This window comes from Pseudorca crassidens, chromosome 18 (genome assembly GCF_039906515.1).
Source record: "Pseudorca crassidens isolate mPseCra1 chromosome 18, mPseCra1.hap1, whole genome shotgun sequence".
Lineage (NCBI taxonomy): Eukaryota > Metazoa > Chordata > Mammalia > Artiodactyla > Delphinidae > Pseudorca > Pseudorca crassidens.
The window spans coordinates 68,303,380-68,326,791 of record NC_090313.1 but is presented as its reverse complement, the minus strand read 5'-3'; the positions used below and the strand labels follow the sequence as shown (position 1 = coordinate 68,326,791).

General features: G+C 40.4%; 1 protein-coding gene across 1 annotated transcript in view; it reads right to left on the bottom strand.

The window, feature by feature from the left end:
• Positions 1 to 5,240: 5,240 nt before the first annotated feature.
• Positions 5,241 to 23,412, bottom strand: part of SOHLH2 (spermatogenesis and oogenesis specific basic helix-loop-helix 2) — a 40,965-nt gene continuing 22,793 nt past the window's right edge. Inside the window, exons 7-11 of the mRNA XM_067713348.1 lie at positions 13,464 to 13,611; positions 13,188 to 13,279; positions 12,081 to 12,202; positions 7,685 to 7,941; positions 5,241 to 6,297 (exon numbers count right to left, since the gene is read on the bottom strand). Of these exons, the coding sequence (XP_067569449.1) occupies positions 6,277 to 6,297; positions 7,685 to 7,941; positions 12,081 to 12,202; positions 13,188 to 13,279; positions 13,464 to 13,611 (640 nt within the window). The 3' untranslated portion in view covers positions 5,241 to 6,276. The remainder of the gene's footprint in view (positions 6,298 to 7,684; positions 7,942 to 12,080; positions 12,203 to 13,187; positions 13,280 to 13,463; positions 13,612 to 23,412) is intronic.

Below are 23,412 nucleotides of genomic sequence, written 5' to 3'. Positions count from 1 at the left end.
TAGAGGCATTTTCGTCCAGGTCCTGACTCACTAACCCAATTGAAGAGTTTAACTCCTTGTTACACTGAAAAAAAGTCTGGAGTGTCTCCTTTAGCAAGATATTTTAAATCATTATTTTACTAGTTAAATGTCATAAAGGGTAGTTCAATAATAGTGCTCCAGTAGGAGACAAAAACCAATGCTTCGACCACCATGGCCTCCTTTTTTATGATAGTAAATAAAATCTAAAAATACTAAAGAAAACAAGTAATCCCACAGGGAAGTGAATCTGATGGGTTTCTCCACACTCTTAACTGAATGCTTTAAAAACAACAGATTCAGGGGTATTAGAATACCACAACATGAGAGAACCAGTATTAGTCCAAAGCAGTAAGGGAAAAAACGAGTTTACTCTTGTTTCTGTGCACCTATCCTAACATACACATAAGCATGAGAGAGACTTTCTACTTCCCAATAGTTTCCAGTTCAACACTGAGATCCACTTTAGGTCTACAGGGAAAATAACCTGGAAGGAGTTTTCACAGTGTTTGCAAAGTTGACACCTGTTATCGGGGGTTTAAAAATGACGTGGAGTCTTGTAAGTCCTAAGTCACAGAACTTTTTAAAATTTGGCTATTATTTTGAAGAACACAGGAAAATAGCCTGAGACAGGATAGAGGAGGAGGAATTCAGTGTTGTAGAAAATACACCACTCCCAACACCCTCACATAGCCGATGTGGGGAAGAAAGAAGTGGAAAGGAGTATCCGTCTGCAAAGACGGTTTAGCAGACTCCGTTTCAGAACAAGTTTGTGCACTTTAGAAGCCTATTTCCCGGCCGTACTCAAGCCCACCTAGTTTACGATCTGACTTCTAGAAATGTGTGCTTTGAGCAAAAATGAAAAGTACTTTTTTCTAGGGTCAGATGAGTAAAATTCAGCAGCACCCGGCATGCTATGTAATGTAATTGTGTGCGTGTGTTTGCATCTTCCTGTTTTCAGAAAGGATATTATTCTGGGATGTTAAATCCACCTGGAAAAATCGAGAGATAAGGGGTTTCTCTGTCTTGCACAGGGGTGTCATGTTTCCATGGTGATGAAAGCAGCTCTTGATACCTGATTAACCAAGGCGATCCCTGGGCTTCCTGCTTCCTCATTCCATGTAACAGGGAGACAGGCAAAGGGAAAGGGGCAAACAACAGCAGGCCAGAAAGTCAGAAAGAAAAGTGTGGGAGGCTTCGGTTTGGTCTTAGGAATTTTGTGATGATAGGTCAATGCCAAGTATTCAGAGAAATGACATATTTTCTGTAGTTTGTTATATTGCAAAAGTGGCTTTCTGCTTTTAACAACCCCTGTAATTCTACAAACATGAAAATTTAATAAACGTGAGAAAGCAACTCCCTTCATACACATTTTTACTGCCATCTAGACAAAAGAAAGTGAGTGAGACAGACCTCATTTTCACGGTTTTCACTCTTTTCAGTTATTCCTGCTGAAAACTCCCTGGGTCCTTTCCCACCTTTGAATTTCCCCACAGCTGTACTCTGGGTGTGCAGTGTTTTTACCCAATCATCTAACTTACCAAAGCAGTTTCTGAAACTCACCTCCTCAGCAAAACCTTTCTCCATCACCCAGTGGGGCAGCAATGATCCTCTCCTGTGACCTGCGGAGATTTGGGAGGATATGCTCCCCCTGCTTCATCTCCTGACATCTGCTCTCAACACACACGTGATTAGCATGTTACGAATCTAACGGTGGCTCCAAAACCTGGCTGCACATCGGAATCACTCTCTGCAGGTTACTGAGCCCCATCCTAGAATTACAGAATCACAATCTCACAGACAGGAGCTCCCAAATGCATGGTTTTCATAAATCTACAAGGGCTTCAGGTCTGGAAGTCAATGACATACGGTTTTAGTTTGCATCTATTCTGTTTTCGTGTCTCCTCTGGATATCTGCATCCATTTACGTGCACTGGGGGTTTTTAAGTAGGATAATCAGATGCCTGCCACACCTCGGGCAGTGTTTGTTAAAATGTGGATTCCCAGCTCAGCCAAACGTACCCATCTGACCCTGTGGGGCATGGCCTGGGAGTGTGCATTTTAACGTGCTGCCACTCTCCATCCACCAAGCGATTCTCTTTGTAGGGGACAAACTGGAATACCTATAGGGACCAGGCAAAGTCATTTCAATGAAGGAGGCAAGCTGGGTGGGAACCTGACACCCCATACGTAGGGCTGGGTACTACTTACCTGAGCAATGTGTTGCTATTTTGCCTAAGTAGAAATAGAGCCAGTATTGCTGATGTTTTGAATTTTTCAGAAGCTAGAAATTCGGAGAAATTTAATTTCTCACAAGGGTTGGGGAGAGGGGGAATTGCATGAAGGTGGTTTCCAAAAGTACAAGCTTCCGGTTATAAGTGTACTACTAGGGATATGATGCACAGCGTGATTAATACAACTAACCCTGCTGTACGTTATATAGGAAAGTTGTTAAAAGAGCAAATCCTAAGAGTTGTCATCACAGGGAAGAATATTTTTTCTTTGATTTTGTATCTATATGAGTTGATGAGCATTCACTAAATTTCCTGTGGTCATCGTTCCATGACGCACGTAAGTCAAGTCATGATGCTGCACACCTTAAACCTATACAGTGCTGTATGTCAACTATACCTCAATAAAACTGGAAGGAAAAATAAATTAAAAAAAAAACAACAGTAAACAAACACAGCTGCCATGGGCAAGTTGTACCCTCTGCCTTAGAGGGCTCTACCCACGTGTCTCAAATCTCTGGTAACTTGCAGTGTCATGTGACATTGGGGGCCTGACCCAGTGACTTCTTATGATGAATGATAATAGAATTGCAGGGTCAGAAGGCCCTTGTGGATCATCCCATCATTTAATGACTGAATCACCCACTTCAACATTCCCCCACCCCTGGCTGACGATGCCCTAAACTGCGTCATCTCTCACCCAGAGCCCCCACCTGTGCTGCACAGATCTGCGTGTGTTCTAGCTGCTTCCGCTAGGCTACCCCCCACGCACCCAATGCAGCACGTTCCCAGGTGAAACTGTCATCATCCAGCGCCATCCCTCCAAATGCTCTTTTCCTTGTGCTCCCCCAGTGAACGTCAATATGATCTGTCCAGCAACCGAAGCCAGAAACCTGGCTGTTATCCTTTCTACTTTGCCCTTATTCACCACCCCTGTATTGGATCATCTACCTACTCTTGCTAATTCTGCCCCCTTAATATCGACCAGATTTGCCTCTTCTCTTCATCCCCACAGCCAATGACGTATTTCGGGCCATCTCTTGTCTGAATTACTGGAACAGCCACTCCTTCCCCCGAGGTGCTTTAAGCCCCCTTCGATTCATTCTGCCTTTAACTCACCAAAGCCAGAGTGCTCACCCTAAAAATGCATATCTGATGATGTCAATACCATGACAGCAACAAAAGAACTGTTTAAAGTTCCAAGAGGGCAGTGTCATGTGGCCCTTGCCTCTCTCTCTCTGCTCCCGCCTATCTCCCTGCTCCATCCCTCCTCCACCCCACACCTGAACTCTCTGCACAGCCACGTGGAATTACCTTCACTTCTCCAAACGTGTTATGCTGTCCTTTCCGTCGTTCCTTTGCAAATACAGTTCTGCCTGAAAACTTATCTCCCTAACCAGTCCCCAAATCTCCACCTCTTGGCTTAGTTTATGCCTACTGGTCCTTAAAATCTCAGCTTAATCATTGTTATAATTGTGGGGGCGATGACACCTATACAGTGCGCCAGACACTGTTCTAAGAGCTTTCACATGTATTATCTCATTTAATCTTCACAACCACCTTAAGAGGCAGGTACTGTTACTACCAGTTTCAGAAATGAGGATAGCGCAGACGTCACTACCCCTAAAACCTCCCATGAATCCCCAGAATGGTGTGAGTGTTGCTTTTTAGTACTTCATATTTCTCCCCCCGCATAGCACTCACCAAACTCTACTGCAGTTCCAGCCTACCTGTCTCTCCCAGTAAACTTTAAGCTCCTAGACAAAAAAAGTTAAAAAGACGATGTCATATATATAGCTGTTTTCCCAGCATTTAAGACAATGCCTGCCAAATAGTTACTGAACAAATTAATAAATAACTGAATGATTTTTGAGGTGTTCAACATTTGCATGTTCTCCACTGAACACACAACAGTTTGTTTACAAACACTACCAATGACTGCCATTTCTGCTATGCTGGGAGACCATACAACTCATATATTAGAAAAGTATGGTGAGGGGTGGGAAATAAGTGTAAACAGAGTAGTGATACACTCTCAATAAAAACTACAGTGATGGATGGCCAAATATCTACTTCCACTCTTCCTTCCCTCTTGACCTCAAACGGGTCCCTAAGGGCTTGACCACGTCCCCCCCTTTCCCTTCTCATAATCATCACCCATGTTCAGACGCCTCCTTCCTCTTGGGTCCTCATTCCCCCAGGTACCCATCCAAGCACGTGTACATCCAGCCAGCCAGCCAGCAAGATGGCTGACAATGAGGGTCTGGAAACAAGTAAGGCCAAGTTCCTCTCCCTCGAGGATATGTCTCATAATTTGCCTAAGCCACAGAAAGGGGTCAATAAACATTTGCTTCTGCCCCTACTCCCTGTTTGGATAGGGACAGGGGCTGCTAGAACCACCAATGTGAAAACCGCAAGCTGCCAACTTTTCTAGACAAACTCTTTGCACCTTTTCATTGTGAAAACGACACTGCAACTGTCTCATGACCGGTCAACCTGATTTTACAAAGGAAAAGTGTGTTCTTCTTTACAGGCTGAGGCCCAACTAACCTTTCCTCCCCGGCTGAGAGCTGAACTGACCTGGAAGAGCATAATTTATTAAAACTAAAATTCTGGTATTAAAAATGAATTTGGACATTTGCATGAAGTTCAGGATCATGGGAACCAGCGTTGAAAAAAAAGACTGATCTGGTAGTCTCCTCTTCATGTTGAAAGGAAAAAGGGGATTGATAACAGCAGGTAGACAGGATCTGTGGGTCACCTCTCTAGGTAGAATTCCCAGCCACAGGCTGTGTCTCATGGTCCACGTGTGAATTTAGGAAAACGCTGATGCAAAGAAAAAGTCCCAGTAGAAATTAAGACCAGCTGTGAACATATGAAGTCATCCCAAAATACTCAAAATACCTCAACAGGTTCTCCTACAATGTCAAAGCCATTACTACCCCCAAAGGCAAGAGTCGAGCACACATTTATAATAATAAGCATAGAATCTTAGTTGGAAACTTCTAGTTCCTTTATCAAGTTTGTCAAACATCTACAAATTCCATTACCATGCCATCCTCAAAGAAAAGTTACACAATTTAACATGAAAATTTGGCTATGCCGAAAGTAATTTTCCAAATCCTCAAAAATCTTGTAAAATGAAAGTCCCTACACAGTACTACTAAAAGAGGGAACCCATATTTATTGAACAGAACAAAAATGGGTTACCGTTTTGAGGGTCAGAACTGAATATTTTCTTTAACAATAATACTTATACTATGCATAAGAACATTTTAGTGAAATATAAAACAAACATTTTTCTCCCCTTATTTTCAGCAATCTTTTCTGATACCCATAGGAAGAAGGAGATGAAAAACAAAGAAAGGCCTGCTAGTCTGTAACTAAAGAGCCAGAAAGAAAAATTTACCTATTAGCTATCATTTCACTCAAGGGATGGTGAAATGCAAAAACAAACATGTCAGTTTATTCATTAGTAGTCAAGTGAGGAGGTAAACACCTCTCTCAAACTATGGTATCTGAGTTTGAATAGTGAATAGCCAAGGAAGCTCTCTCAAATGTCAAATCTGGAAACGATACCACCTAGAAATAAGTGACAGTAATTCACAGTGATACTAAAAGTAAGAATCAAGTTGCAACATCTGTACTTAGTGACACCAATGCACTTTACCCAGTCTACGTGGATCTTCTTTATCATGTACCTTTCGCATAAATTGTGGAATATTTTTTGAGAAAAAAAAAAAAAAAAAGAGTCTAGCTCACCTAGGCCGTTTGTTCTTGTAGCACCTGGGTTGGGGGAGATCCAAGTATGTGTGAAGGTAAGTAAAAACCTATGGCTAGCACTTTTGCTGCCTGTCTTTCTGACTGCAGAAGCTTTTAGCACATTTATCAGAAGCCATACAATGCAAACCCTTTTGATAGTAGGTCTCCGGGTGTAGCTTTCAAGATCATTCTTTGTTCCATTCTTCTTGTATTGTCAAACGGCACCCAGTAGGTGGTCTAGAGTGTGAATTTCAAACATGTGCTATTAATATGCCCAAAACTGTTGCTGCAAAGGTGAAAAAAAAAACACATTAATTGAATCCTGGCCTGTTCTTACTCATAATGTCACAAATACATTTTCTATGTCCTCAAGCAATAGGAAATTGTAAAACCATGAACTCCTCAGGTGAATACACTACAGGTTTTAAAATAGGTATTATTCATAGTTACTAAAAGTAATTATACATTGTTGTAACAATTCTCCGAAAAAACTACACACAGTAAGGGTAGGTCACAATTAAAAAAATAATATGCTGGTATACTAATGACCATTAGTAACAGTATTATATCTGTAGATACTTCATATTTTAAAATTTCTTTCTAATGCTCTTTCAAACATTTTTCTCATAAATGTTTTTTGGGACAGTCACTATTATTCCCACTTTATAGATGTCATATGGAAATAATGGTCCCTACCTCAATGACTGTGTCAAAGATTCATTAGATCACCCACATTAAGTACGTAGGGTATCTGGCACATTACCTATTGAGTGCTCAAAACACGGTAACTATTATTAATATGCAAAAGTATCAATAATTATATTAAGGCTATCAGAGTCCATTTTAAGCAGGCCAGTCAAGTTCAGGTCTTCCTCTAGAATTGGACAATTCTTCCCAAAAATGAAGATACCACTGATCCATGCTGGACTGCTTTTCCCTTCCTCACTCCCAACTCCTAACCTCTCCACTGGGCTAATTCTTACTCTTTGGATCTCAGCTCACACAGTACTTCCTCCAGGGGTAAGCAGTCCCAATCCTTGCCCACACCCGTATTACCCTATAGACACGAGGGTCTCCTCCCGTGCGCGCCAATGCGCATCATGACTGTCTGCTTCTGTGCCCGCTTCCCTGGGAGACTCAGGCTTCATGACGGCAGGGATTGTGGTCTATCTTTAGATACTACATTTCCGGTGGTTAGCACAATGCTAGAACACAGTGGGTGCTCAGTAAGTATCTGTGCTATGAGGACACCTGGGATCTGAAATCGGCCTGGTTGGTGTCACAAGAACAGGCTGTCATAGGGTGTGTGACTGGTGCCGGCCTAAGAGAGAAATCAGCAGCGAGCCACGGTGCCAGTGGAGGGTGCGGCTGGTGGAATGGGAGGTGGCACCGTAGAAAGCAGGGTCGGGCGGGGGGAGCGAGGAGGGGCTCTAGAGGAGATTAGGTTCCGCCTGGTCACTTCCAGTCATAGCAGCGGAGCCACGTCCAGATTCACCAACTCTGGATATGGAGAGAGCAGTGGGGCGGCACGGGGAGCCAGAGCCTGGGCTGACTCCCCCGGTGCCAGGCGATGAGGTTTCTAACCAGAGCATGAACAACAAAACGCAGGCCAGGGGCTCCTGCTGGCTGGGATGAAAGAGCCCAGCCTGACCCACAGACCCCAGAAGACTTACCAGACAGTTGGGGTGTGCTGCGCACGCCTGGCCCAACACAGAATTGCAGTGCTGAGGAAGAAACTTCGAGACTTTGGGCACAGCTGTTGGAAAATGTACCGAAATGTTCTGATTTGTTACGGCAGCGGCATCATAGGAAGGGACGACTTTAGAATAGTATCTGACAGCACGGAAGGAATTGAGAGAGTGAGCTGTGCTGGGGATTCGGGTTTTACACACGGCGCCAACAGTGTTCTCTGACGCAGAGCTCGACTGACCTTTAATAAAAACAAAGCAAGTATCCATCAGTAGATGCAAATCAGTAACCCTGAACTACTATATTTGAAATACATTGCCCTCTATTTCATCTCCTCATGGTCCAAACTTAAGACTACTGCTATACTCAAATGCTGATGTAAAAACAAAGTGAACTTTCTGGTAGTGGCATTTAGAGCGATACACACACTATAAATTAGTGTTCACATGTCACTAAAAGACAGATTTTGGAGACGCATCATACCTCTATGCCATTGTGTGCGCGTGCGCATGTCTCGCCATCATAAAAACTGTGGTCATCCCTATGAAGCATGGGAGAATGTTGGAAAGAAGAACTCCATCCAGCCACAACTCACTCACTGATTTTCTATGAGTGAAGTGGGTTATACTGTTATATAGCTATATTTTGTGCAGTAACTAGAAGGCAGAAAATTTTTTTTAATATATAATGAATGTTAACAATGTAATCTCAATATCGGGAATACCTTGTTTTGTTTTTAAACTTTCTGGCCGCGCTGTGCGGCTTGAGGGATCTCCCTGACCAGGGATCAAGCTCACGCCCCCTGCAGTGGAAGCACGGAGTCCAAACCACTGGACCGCCAGTGACTTCCCTGAACACCTATTTATTTTCTTCTGGATACTGACAGGAATAAAGGCAAAGGAACATAGCTTTATGTCTACTTTAAATACAAATGTATCTGGAATATTTGTGAAAAATCATTTCGGCAAAAGTGTACAGAGACTTGTGAAAAAGGACAAGTAAAGGCAGCCTATGGAAGTCTAATGTTGACCGATATCAGCACTTCTGGGTTACAGGTCAGATTTAGCACAGAAACCAGGGGGCTTCAGGTGGCCATTTAACTTCTCCAGCCTTCAATTTACCGGCCTAGGTGGTGAAAGTGAAATCCGAAAGACTTATTAACTGATTTCAACTGTGCCAGTCCTCTTTCAAAAACCATTTGGCAACATGCGTGACCAGCTGTGCATGTGCTCACGTTCCCTAACTCACTCGTCACTCACTTCCAGGTATCCAGACCAAGAAAAAAGTCCAAAATACAGAAAAATCTACAGGGAAATATTTACTATCATATTATGCATAAAATCACTCTCCCCACAAAACTGCAAACACTAAATGTAGCAACAGGAGGCCGACTAAGAAAACTATTCTATAAATCGTTTGATAAACTACTAAAACCATTACAATGGTGCTGAGGGCTGCATAATACAAAATTCAAGTGGACAGGACACAATGTTAAGTAAAAAAGCCAGAGACAAAATTGGAGATCCAATATGATTACGACTGTAATGTAGAAAAAGACTGTAGTGTAGAAAAAGACTTGAAGGGAATACATTTAAAAATGAATACAGTTATTATCTTAACTGGGTTTTAGTAAAGGACTAATACTGCTTTTCAAATGGAAAAATGTATATAAATAAAATCGAAGTAGGGGTTTTGACTCAGTGACCTTCAAGGTCTTGTCCAGTCTGAACCTGACATAAGCCTATGGTCCTAGTGGATTTGTTTCTTCCCAAGAACAGTCATTTTAGGTGATGCAAAACCAAGAGATCCTGCGACACAGAAAGGCCTGAACTCACTACCATCACAAGAGTGTTTCAGAGTTTCTGCAGGATATGAATAGTGAAAATGCAGAAGTACGTACTGTGTGTATAAGAAGTAACACTGACAGGCATACACCTGTGGCCTGACCCCTATCTGATTTAATCTGGGCTGACTGAATCATTCTTTGTGACATTCAGCCATAGCTACTTTAAGTAGATTAACCATGGCTCATGGCTACTTTTTTTTCTATTCTCCTTCCCTCTCCCCTAAGTCAGGAAAAAAGTCTAAATTGACGAATAAATACCCTGAGGTTGATTACATGAACAAGGAGGGCAATGTCCTATTTGGAGACCCTTTCTCTTTTGACTTTAGACACCATCCCCCGTAACCTCGTTTGTTCCCGTTGTTTCCACAATGTCCCCATAATGTGCATGGTACCTCGACGACAGCACTTAAAATAACACACGAATCATATTTTGCTTTATGACCCTGTCTGCTGCTCATTTGCGAGCTCCCTAAGAACAAGAACTGCACCATGTCTGTCCTCGTGTCCCCATCTTTGAGGCAGAAACATTTAAGCTGAAACTAAGCGATGACTGGGGGTGAGCCAGGCAGAGCGTGGGAAAGGGCATTCCCAGCACAGGGAGGTGCTGACATGAGGCAGTGGAATCCCTTCGAGGAAACCAGTAGAAAGGTGACCTCAGACTCAGGCAGGGGAGGAGATGGTAGGGCCTCTGGTCATCAGCACCTAACACGCAGGTTACATGCTCCATAACCTACTGGCTTCTCAGTGAAGAATAACCTTTGGGAATATGTATGAGAAGTCACAAGCTGGCAGCTGTGTGCTTTTACTCTGGCTCTGCTTTTTTTCCATCTTCTTATTTGTACAAGCACATGGGCATGCCTGGACTTTATAATACAAATAACAAAAATGCCTCCCAGTGGGTAAACATTGAATATTCACAATGGAATATTCATATAATGAATGTTTCTTGATCACCTACTGTGAGCTGGTCATTGTTCTAGGTACTAGAGATACAGCAATGAACAAAAGAGGCAAAAAAATCCCTGTCCTTGTGGAGTTGATATTCTAGTGGCAGAAGACAGGCAAGAAAAAAATAGGCAAGAAAAGAATATTAGAAGGAGAACAGTGCTATGAAGACAAATACAGCAGAGGGAGTGGATAAGGAGTCCCACGTATTATGTGATGCTGGGAAGGAGTGTGCGGTTTTAATTGGGTGGTTGAGAAAGACTCACTGAGAAGGTGACAATTAAGCAAAGACACAAAGGAGGTAAATCAATTAATAGGTTAAATGCTCAGTACAGGCAGACCTTGTTTTATTGCACTTTGCAGCCACTCTGTTCTTTTACAAATTGAAGGTGTGTGGCAACCCTACATCAAGTGAGTCTATTGGTGCCGTTTTTCCAACAGCATTTGCTCCCTTTATGTCTCTGTGTCACATGTTGCTAATTCCCACAATATCTTAAACCTTTTCATTATTAGCATATTTGTTACAGTGATCTGTGATCAGTGATCTTTTTTTTTTTTGATTTCAGGTTGTAAGGAAATCGCTTTATTATTTCGGTTGTTTCAGGATTTTCAAAGGTATGCTTCAACCTTCCTAGGTGTGATGTGAATCCATGTTCCTTATTAAAAATACGTTTAATATTTTTATACAGGCATATCTCATTTTACTGTGTTTTGCTTTATTGTACTTCCATTGTGTTTTGAAGAGTTGTTTTTTTTTTTTTTAAACAAACTGAAGGTTTGTGGCAACCTTGCATTGTCAGATGATGGTTAGAATTTTTTTTTAATCTTTATTGGAGTAGAATTGCTTTACAATGGTGTGTTAGTCTCTGCTTTATAACAAAGTGAATCAGCCACACATATACACATGTTCCCATATCTCTTCCCTCTTGCGTCTCCCTCCCTCCCACCCTCCCCATCCCACCCCTCCAGGCAGTCACAAAGCACCAGCTGGTGATCAGTGATCTTTGATGTTAAACTACTACTTGCTGGAGGCTCAGACGATGGCTAGCATTTTAAAGCAATGACATATTTTAAAATTAAGGCATGTACATTAATATTTCAGACATATGTATTACATACTTAATAGACTACGATAGTGTGTAAACATAACTTTTATATGCACTGAGAAACCAAAACACGTGTGACCCTATTGCGATATTCGCTTTATTGCAGTGGTCTGGAACAGGACTCACGGTATTTCTGAGGTCTGCCTGCACACTGTTAGCACTGAATTAATATGAATACTTCCCTCCCTTTAGATTCTATTCAGAAATACACATAGTCATCAGTGTGCTCATCATCTATCATTAAGATGAGATTTCTGGTAATGAGAGTCAATTTTCAGCCCACTTTCTGGGGTACCATTATTTAAATGCCAGTGGCCAGCCGTGTCTTTCAAGCAGACAGCACCAAAGGACTCAGGGTGTAATCTTCCAGCTACGCTCCATCCCCTGGTTGCGGCAGTGCCTGCACAGAAGGCCCAGGGTGAGCAGGACACACACGCGCGCCCATGCACACTACGGCTGCACAGGGCGGTGGGCGGAGCTCACCTCTCACAGCTTCATCCAAGGGAGCCCCGGAGGCAGGAACAGAGTACACGTTCAAGCGTTTATTAGCCAGGAATCTGATCCCTCTCACAGGTGAATAAGTGCTTGTCAACACACTGTTTTCTCTTAAAAAAACAAAACATTCTTTAGGCATTTCTCAAGGAAGATGATATGAACATTGCTGAGTTGAACTGCTCTTCTTACATTCTATTTCTAAAAAGCACAGACAGAGCCTATGCTCTGGATTAAATATAAGAACAAACTGTAGAAGAGGATTCATGATGGTTCTTTAGGATATGGAGGAATGGTTTACTTCTCCTTTAGAGTTTTTCTTGGTGTACACATTCTAATCAATTTAAACAAGGAAGCATTCATCTGGCACGTCACCTATTATACTAGAAATGTCTTTAAGGACTTCCAACTGAAAATGGGGCTGGACTGCCCTGGTGACAGAGGAATGCTAGAATCTATCGCATCCTGACTGCATTGTCAATCACCACAGGCACTACTCGTAAAGCCCCATTTTAAGAAACAACAAAAGAAGAGTGAGTGAGTCAAATGATGAAAGCATCATGGGCCTGAGAATATTACATATTTTATCACTGTAATTAAATGATACACATCAGCAATGGGAAAAGTTTACTGATTCTATTTTTTTTAATAGACCTTTATTGGAATATAATTGCTTCACAATACCGTGTTAGTTTCTGTTGCACAACAAAGCGAATCAGCCACGTGCATACACATGTCCCTATATCCCCTCCCTCTTGAGCCTCCCTCCCACCCTCCCTATCCCACCCCTCTAGGTCATCACAAAGCACCAAGCTGATCTCCCTGTGCTATGCGGCTGCTTCCCACCAGCCAACTATTTTACATTCGGTAGTGTATATAAGTCGATGCTACTCTCACTTAGCCCCAGCTTCACCCACCCAGCCCACGTCATCAAGTCCATTCTCTATGTCTACCTCTTTATTCCTGCCCTGCAGCTAGGTTCATCAGTACCATTTAGTTCTCATTATGGGTGGGTTCAGTGCCTGTCTCATTTCTAGCATTAGTACCAGAGAAAAATAACAAGGCGACCTCAGATTCACAAGATTCAGATGATCATACCTTTGTGCCATAATCGTGCCTGGGGTGGATAGCTGGATGGGCGTTTGTCGTTTCTTACAAAACCTCCTATTGATCTGAAGTACTTCAGTAATCTAAGAAATGAAGAGAGAAAGAGATTGAGATCTACTTAGATAGCTATAGCTATAGATTTTTTTCGTATACACACACACACACACACACACACACATTTCTAACTATAAAAAATAAAAGAAATAAAACTGTAGCATTAAAGCACTGTCTGCGAGAATAAATTTCAAGGGCTTGAGAGTTGACTACCTGGCCCATGATGGCTGGAGGGATTTTCTCCCGGACATACTTCATGTAGTCAACTGTTGCCTCGAGAATCGAAGCTGTGTCATTCTTTCTCTCCTTCACATACGGCAACAGGGTACGCAGCTGCTCACAGCAATACTTGATTCGCTCTCTGAGCAGAGAAATGTAATAAATAAGGAATGATTAGCCTGTTTTCTTCCTTGTGCACAAGGACAACCAATCCCTCCTCTGGGTTTGTTTATAAAGGAACCGGCCCCTGCCTTTCTAGTCTCCGTTTTAGAGGAGGGCCATGTCCCCACAAGCCAGCAGTCTCCACAGCCCCTGGAATCACAGCTTTCTGGGGCACGGCTCACACTGCTGCCGAGTACAGTGTCTGTGCTGATGGCAGCCCAGCTCACTCTTCCCCGTGAGTGTGCAGGATGCCCAGACACTGAGGACACCAGAGAATACCCCTGCTGCCTATGGAAACCTACAGGCACGCATCCCTCAGAGGAGAGGATCACACACCATACACATGAATCCTTTTGTGATTCACACTAGAAGCCTGGAAGGCAAAGAAAGAGTCCTCAGGATATTCATGTCACTCTGACCTGGACCACATTTCCAACAATACACAATTAGCAACTTAGAATACATGGGCTTCACCTGTGTTCTGAGCCAAAGGAAAATCAGAAGCCTGCTTCCTTTACATGAGGTAGGTAGATGGACAGAACAAATAAACCAATATGCAAATGAGAACGTCATCCAGGCTCATATCAGAAAGAAACTAACCTAAGTCTTTCACAGTTCTGAAGGGAAATACATAGGAAATGTAACTCTAAATTGATCTCAGCCTTTGTGACCTTCAGTTATCCGTGTGTTCAGTTAATAAGCATTCTTAAGCACGTTTTGCGCTGAATACTGCCTTGACATGTACGGGATCAAAGGGTGGCTCTGCCCATTACTGGCTGGGACCTCTGGCAACTTACTAAACCTCTCTGAACCTTAGAATGACAAAAATAAATGGATTTTTAAAAATCCACTTTGTCACATAGCCAGTGAATAACTCAAATATTCCAGATCAGTGGGTGGTATTTTAATTGGGCTTTGAGGAGCTTTGGGGGTTCTGTGGAGATGTCTCAGGCATCACTCTGTAAAAGGGATGGAAAAGTCAACAATTTGACATGTGTATGATGGGCTCTGAAACTTCATATACCCTTCCACATGGTACTTTCACTTACAAGGATCTCAAACACAGAACAAACTTCCTGTAAAATGCCATCCATTAGTCTATCAGTAAAACAGGAAAAACAATTTAAACACACAAAATGAGTGGATGCTTAAGTAAGCTCAGCAGAATATTATCTGGCAGTGGAAATATGTTATAAAGCTTACTGGGGGGGCTTCCCTGGTGGCGCAGTGGTTGAGAGTCCGCCTGCCGATGCAGGGGACACGGGTCCATGCCCCGGTCGGGGAAGATCCCACATGCTGCGGAGCGGCTGGGCCCGTGAGCCATCGCCGCTGAGCCTGCGCGTCCGGAGCCTGTGCTCCGCAGCGGGAGACACCACAACAGTGAGAGGCCCGCGTACAGAAAAAAAAAAAAGCTTACTGGGGAAAAAATAGTATATTTCTATAGGAGACAAGTATAAGATACAGGACAGCATATAAAATATGATCATAGCCATTAAAGAAAAAATAAGGCAAAAAAAAAGACAAAGCAAAAGCGTCAAGTAATCATTATTTCTGGATAGTTGGGCTATAGAAAATATTATTTCTTCCTTTAATTTTCTACATTTTCCAAATATCTTTGTGGGGCATATATCACTTTTATAATGAAAGATCACATTAAACATTTTTCCAACATTCATTAGGAAAATGTTCAAACATACAGGAAGGTTGACAGAATTAAGATTTCTTAATTCTTAAAAGTTGAAAGAATTAAGAATTTGTACAGGGAACACTTATATACCCACTGCCTAGAGTCTATGGTGAACACTTACTGTCTATGCTTTGTCATGTATGAATCATCCCACTGGCCATATACATCAACCTATTTTATTGCACTGAAGCATTTCAAAGTAAGTTGTAGACTTCAGTACACTAAACCCCTAAACGTATAGCTACAGTTCGAATTATTTTATTTTCGGGTAAAAGTTACATAAAATAAAATGCACCAATCTTAAGGGTACTATTCTATGAGTTTTGACAAACGTACAAAACTATGTGACACAAACTACCTAATCAACATTCTCATAACCCCAGAAAGTTCCTTATGTTCCTTCTTGGTCAGTCTCATCCCCCATAAGAGGCAACCACATTTCTGATACTTTTCTATCTCACATTACTCTTGTCTCTCCTTAAACTACGTATAAATCAAATCTCACAGCACATGTCCTTTTATGTAAGGTTTCTTTCACTTGCATGATGTTTTTGAGATTTATCCATGGGGCTGCTTTGTTCCTTTTTATTGAGGAACAGTATTCCGTAGTATAAATACGCCACAGCTTATTTATCCATTCTCTTATCGATCAGCACTTCGGCTGTTTCTTATTTTTATCATTATGAATAAAACTGCAAGATCTTCTGTACATCTTTTTGTGAACGTATGTTTTTATTTCTCTTAGGTAAATGTCTAGGAATTGAATTGAAGGGTTATTTTACAAATTTAGAAGAAACTAGCAGAACTTTCCCCCAAACAGTACCAATTTACCCTCCCACCATCCATGTATGAGAATTCCTGTTGTTCCACATCTTGGATAGCATTTAATACTGTCAGTTTTAATTTTTAAATATTGGCCTTTCAGAGGTATGTGTGGTAGTATCTCATGCTTTAATTTGCATTTCCATGACAACAAAGTACGTTAAGCATTTTTTCTGCTGCTTATTGGGCTTGTGTATTGCCTTCCTTTGTGAAGTGTCTATCTGAATACTTTACCTCCATTTTAATTGGACTGTAGGTCTATTATTGAACTTTAAGAGTTCTTTGTATATCCTAATATCAGTATTTTGTCAATATATTTGTTTTGCAAATATCTTCTCCCAGTCTGTAGTTTGCCTATTTATTTTCTTAGTGGTGTCTTATGAGAGAAAAAGCTGTAAATTTTGAAGAGTCTAATTCATCTACTCTTACTGTTATAGTTATTGCTTTCTGTGTCATAAGGAACAGCTGCCTACCCTCAGCTAGCGAAAACATTCTCCTAGGCTTTTTTCTAGAACTGTAGTGTTCAGTACAGTAGCCATAAGCCACATGAGTCTATTTAAATATGAATTAATTAAAAATTAAACACAAATTTGAATTCATTTCCTAAGTCACAATACCCACATTTCAAATACTCAATAATATGACTAGCAGCTACCTTACTGGAGAGCAGATATAGGCCATTTCTAACACTGCAGAAAGTTCTACTGAACAGTCCTATTCTAGAAGCTTTATAGTTTTAGCTTTATATGATAGCCCTCTCTATACTTCATGTTGAATTAATTTTTATATGGTATGAGGAAGGGGTCAAGTTTCATTGTTTTTTCATATGGATATCCTGTTGTTCCAGCACCATTTATAGAAAAGACTTTTGTTTCCCAAGTTGTTTGCCCTGGTGAATTGCTGAAAATCAAGTGACCATAATGTGTGGGCTATTGTGTTTTATTATCTACTGGTCAACCTTCATGTTAGTAAAATCCTGATTAATGTAGCTGTATGCTAAGTCTTGAAGTCAGATAGCTTAAGAGCTCCAACTTTGTTGTACTTTTCCAGGATTGCTTTATTCTAAGTCCTTTTAGATTCACAGTCCTTTCCACACAGTTTTGAATTAGACTGTCAATTTTTACCCAAAAAAGTCTATTTGAATTATTGTTTAGATTTAAATAAAGTTATATTTCAATTTAGCGAGAGCTGACATCTTTTTTCTTTTCTTTCAGTAAATTTATTTATTTTTTGGCTGCATTGGGCCTTTGCTGCACACACGCTTTCTCTAGTTGCAGCGAACAGGGGCTACTCTTTGTTGCCATGCACGTGCTTCTCATTGTGGTGGCTTCTCTTGTTGTGGAGCACGGGCTCTAGGCGTGCGGGCTCAGTAGTTGTGGCTCGCGGGCTCTACAGCACAGGCTCAGTAGTTGTGGCACAGTGGCTTAGTTGCTCCACGGCATGCAGGATCTCCCCGGACCGGGAATCAAACCTGTCCCATGCATTGGCAGGCAGATTCTTAACCACTGCACCACCAGGGAACTCCCAAGAACTGACATCTTAACAATATAAATCTTTTAATTCATAATTATGTATAATGCATGATTTAGTTTTTCTTTAGTTTATCACTGCAATATTTTGAGTGACCACTGTACAGATATTATGTCTTTTATATATTTTTGTTCCTAAGTATTCTAAGGCTTTTTAACTCTATTTTCAATATAATTATTATTTTTCATTTTCCAATTGTTCACTGCTAATATAGAAAAATACAATGATTTTTGTACACTGACCTTATATCCTATGACCTTGCTATATTCATCTTTTGGTTCTAGTAGTTATTTTGTAGGATCTTAGGACTTTATACATAAACAATCATGCCATCTATAAATGAGAGAGTTTTGTTTCTTTCTTTCTAAAAATAGGCAACCTTACTTTGTTCCAGATCTTTTTAAGGAACAAATGGTCAAAATCTCATCATTAAGTACAATGTTAGCTATAGGTTTTTCATAGATGCCCTTTAACAGATTCAGGAAATTCTCTTCCATATCTATTTTGCTGGAAGATTGTTTTTTTGTCTTTTAATCTTATGTTGTCAAATAAGTTTTCAGAATCTGTTAATCTATTGTTTTCTCCTTCATTGTGTTCAATGTGGTGAATTATATCGATTGATTTTTGAATGTTACATCAGCCTTGCTTTTCTAGGATAAACCCAGTGTGGTCACGACACATTATATCTTTATCTATTACTTCATTCAATTTGTTAAAATTATGTTAAGTATTTTTATGTCTCTGTTCATGAGAGATACTGGTCTGTAATTTTCTTTTTTTATAATATCTTTATCATGTTTAGGGTTATGCTGGCATCATGAAATGGGTTAGGAATTGTTCTCCCTCCATTTTCTGTAAAATTTAAGACTGGTTATTACCTCTTCTTTAGATTTTTAACAGAATTCATCAGTAAAACCATCTGAGTTTGGCGTTTTCTCTTTGGTACTTTTTTGTTTTCTAGTAAGTTCAATTTCTTTAATATAGAGGGCTATTCAGATCTTCTGCTTCATCTAGTATCAGTTTTGGTAAATTGTGTTTTTCAAAAATTTGTCCATTTCACCTAAGTTGTTGAACTTATTGGCATAAAATTAGTTAAAATATACCCTTTTATATTATATGTTTATTGGATATGTAGAGGTAATTCCTCTTTCATTCATGATATTGGTAAAATGTTTTGTCTCTCTCCTCACCTGCCCGCCTCCCTCCCCTTTCTGTTTACTTTGGATTTACTTCATTTTACTTTTTCTAGCCCCTTAAAATGGACCCTTAGGTCACTGATTTTTAGATCTTTTGCCTTTTCTAATATAAGCATTTAAAGCCCTAGTGTTGGGACTTCCCTGGCAATCCAGTGGTTAAGACTTCGACTTCCAAAGCAGGGGGTGCGGGTTTAATCCCTGGTCGGGGAACTAAGACCCCACGTGCCTTGCAGCCGAAAAACCAAACGTAAGACAGAAGCAATATTGTAACAAAATCAATAAAGACTTTAAAAAAATAAAGCCAAAATGTTTGCCATAAGCTTTGCTTTAACTGCATCTCACAAATTTTGAAATATTCTATTATCATAATCATTCAATTTGCAATATTTTCTAATTTTTCTTGTGATTATTTTCTTTTACCCATGGATTATTTAGGAGTGTGTTCTTAAATTTCCAGATACTTGAGGTTTTTCTTTATATCAAATTCTTATTGGCTTCTAATTTAACTTAATTGTAGTCAAGGAACATACTCCTTGTGAATTCAACTTTTTTAAATGCACTGAAATGTACTATACCCCCCAGCATACAGTTTATCTAAGTGAATGTACCATACGCCTTTGAAAAGAATGGGTATTCCGCTGCCATGCTGGGTATGGTGTTTTACATACATCTACCAGATCAAGCTGGTTAACAGGGCTCACACCTTCTGTATCTGACTGATTTTTGGTGTCCAGCTGTTGTATGAATTGCTGAGAGAGGGATGTGAAATCTCCAACAATGCTTGTCAATATGACCCTTTAATTTTGTGAATTTTTCCTTCAAATACAATATCTGTCCCTTTAATTTTGTGAATTTTTGCTTCAAATACATAATCACTTGCTACTTGTGATTATTACATCATTCTGTTAAGTTGAACATTTTAAATACCAAAAGTATGCATTTATCTGACAGACCTGGAATGATTATGTCTGCTGCTAAGGTTTTCACTACAGGTGCAAAAGCAAAGTGTTCTTGTACTTTCTGTCTGATTGTGGCAGTCAAGATGAATGGAAGAGTACAGGAGAAAAACATGGTAATACAGAGAAAAACATAGAGAATTTTTGCAACTCATAAATAACTTTGTAAACAGTGAAGAGCCTGTTTTACTCCCCCCCAAAAAAACCCCTAAAATTTGAGTTAAAACAACCAACAGTTACAGATATTTTAATCTGATATTGTCATCTAATTTTAGACTAAAAGAAGACACAGTTTGTTAACCCCAAACTCCTAAGTTATCTCTCCCCCTCTCCACTATCCCCTTTGGTAACCATAAGTTTGTTTTCTAAGCCTGTGAGTCTATTTCTGATTTGTAAATAAGTTCATTTGTATCATTATTTTAGATTCCACATATAAGTAATAACATATCTGTCTTTATCTGATTTACTTCACTTAATATGATAATCTCTAGGACCATCCATGTTGCCGCAAATGGCATTATTTCACTTTTTATAGCTGAGTAATATTCCACCATACACACACACACACACACACACACACACACACACCCCACATCTTCTTTATCCATTCACCTGTTGATGGAAATTTAGGTTGCTTGCATGTCTTGGCTATTGTATATAGTGCCGCAATGAACACTGGGGTGCATGTATATTTTCAAAGTAGAGTTTTCTCCAGATATATGCCCAGGAATGGGACTGCTGGAACCTCCACACTGTTCTCCATAGTGGCTGCACCAACTTACATTCCCACCAACAGTGTAAGAGGGTTTCTTTTTTCTCCACGCCCTCTCCAGCATTTATTGTTTGTAGACTTTTTAATGATGGCCACTCTGACTGGTGTGAGGTGATACCTCATGGTAGTTTTGATCTGCATTTCTCTAATGATTAGGCATGTTGAGCATCTTTTCATGTGCCCGCTGGCCATCTGTTATGTCTTCTCTGGAGAAATGTCTATTTAGATCTTCTGTCCATTTTTTGATTGGGTTGTTTGTTTTTTTGATATTAAGCTGTATGAGCTGTTTGTATATTTTGGAAACTAACCCCTTGTCAGTAGCATCATTTGCAAATATTTTCTCTCAGTCCATAGGTGGTCTATTCATTTTGTATATGGTTTCCTTTGCTGTGCAAAAGCTTTTAAGTTTAATTAGGTCCCATTTGTTTATTTTTGTTTTTATTTCTCTTACTCTAGGAGACGGATCCCAAAAAACTAATGCTGTGATTTATGTCAAAGAGTGTTCTGCCTATGTTCTCCTCTAGGTGTTTTGTAGTATCCAGTCTTATATTTAGGCCTTTAAACCATTTTGAGTTTATTTTTGTATATGGTGTTAGAGAACCTTTGTGAAGGATGTTAATGTTGGCTCAAAAAAGTAGGATACCCAGCTCAGGGGCCCCACAGGGTCCTGCTGTTTTCTTTTTCCTTTGTGTATGGAAGCAGCAATAGGCAACAACAGGCAAAAATGTGTTTTGTTTTTGTCATCTACCACAGAAGCCAGCTTGGTTATGACCCAGTCCAAATAAATCAGGGAAAGAACCAGCTAAAAGTGATTCTAAGAGGCTGAATGGCATTTAAAGCCAAAGGTCTTGGTCCAAACTGTGTCCTTGGTCTCTCCTCTGTACAATGTGTCTCAGGCAATCAAGAACTCACAGAGAGAGGTCTCTTGGCCACATATGACTTAAGACCCTCTGAGAACTTCCTATTCTACCTTCCTTAAATTTCTAACACTTGAAAAGTCTTTCCAGCCCTGGAAAAGCCTTCATTTGTGAGAAACTGCAGCAAAACTCACTTTCACTTCAAGTGAGTGACATCCTGAAAATGATTAAACCGCCACCATTTTGGACTCACAGATACACAAACAAAATGAAGGTATCGCACTGCAAAGTATACACCTTACCAAGATAAAGACATATTTATATATTTAAAACATGCGTAATGAAAGGGATTTCATCAAGAATATTAGTATTAGCCAATTTTTATTAATCTGTTCTAATAAAAAAAACAGATGGTAGAGTTGTTTAAAAAAGAAATTCCCAAATGCAAGTATTCAAAACCATCAGCTGGGATCATTATTTCCTCAACATTAGCAAATATCATGTTACCTATGCTGCTTAAAAACAAAAAAGAGCAAAACAAAGCAAAAAAGACAAAACCATAAGTAAAGCAGCTGACTGGGAGGAGGAGGAGAAAAAGGAAGAGAAATAGACTAGAAGCATCTATTTTAAGATTCACAGCCATAATCAGAAGAGTTAAGAAGAGGAAATGGCATAAAGTAATTAGGGACGGATTGTTACTTTCTGGTATCTCCCAAGCAAATCTCTAAGTGGAGGGGTCAGTTCCTGGTTACAGCTTTTCTTTCTGGGAAACAAAGATTTCTAGCCCTTTAAATAATGCAACAGGGGCGGACACCCCCCAAAGCATCTTTGTAGTCCTCTAGACTAGTGGTTCTCAGATTTTAGTTTTCATCAACCACTAAAATTAAAAAAGAAAAACAACACAGAACTTTGGGGGACCAATAAAGGATTGCCAACATTCGATTCAGACATGAAAAATAATGAAAGAAAGGTACCATCTCCCAATAACATTTTGTTGCAAACCATTTACTAATATCACCATGATTTTAACATCAAATAAAGTATGGAAAACACAATCTTAGAATATGCTATATAAAATATAGCTTTAAAAATACTCATTGCACTGTATTTTTCTCATTTCACTGCAGATTAGTGAACTCTATAGGATAGCCTGGCCAGCAGGCCCTAAGTCTCCTCTTGGCTAAAGCAGCAGACATATGAGTGAAGGCCTTTTGGACCAGACTAGCCCATCTACCAGCCCATCTCATCAAGCCCAAAACCACACCATTTTCCCACTAATCTTCAGCAGACGATGGAGCACATTCGGCAGAAATGATCAACTTCCTCCTCCTTTCTGGCCCCATCAAAAGACTCATCTTTTCCCTCTTGCGTCATACGTGTATAGGTGTGGCTGATTCACTTTGTTATACAGCAGAAACTAACACACCATCGTAAAGCAATTATACTCCAATAAAGATGTTAAAAAAAAAAAAAGAAAGAAAGAAAGTCCAGGCCAGGCACCAGCTGGGAGAACACAAACACTCTAGAAGGGGACGGCTGGGGAAGGCAGAGAACACAGGGCACGAAAAAAACAAACAAAAAGACTCATCTTTATCCACACTTAGCTTTAACTCCTTCTCTCCATTTTCAGTGGAAGAGGTGTTCTTCCACCTGGTTCTACATTCCAAAGCCTTCTGCCTCTTCAGGGATGTAAATCCATTGCCAGTGCCCCTCATTGCCTGAAGGGAACTAAAATTCTTTGACATTCCTCCCACTGAGAGGTGGGGTCTATATACCCTTCCCTTAGGCCTGGGTAGGCTCTGTGACTGCTCTGACCAAGAGCACATGGTAGAAGTGGCACTGGGCCAGTTTCTGGTCCCAGGCCGTGTGAGAGCGCAGCTTCCTCTTCCTGCCCCCTGGAACACTCTCTCTAGGAGCCCTGGGCTGCCATGGAAGAAGTCTGACAACCCTGAGACTAGCAG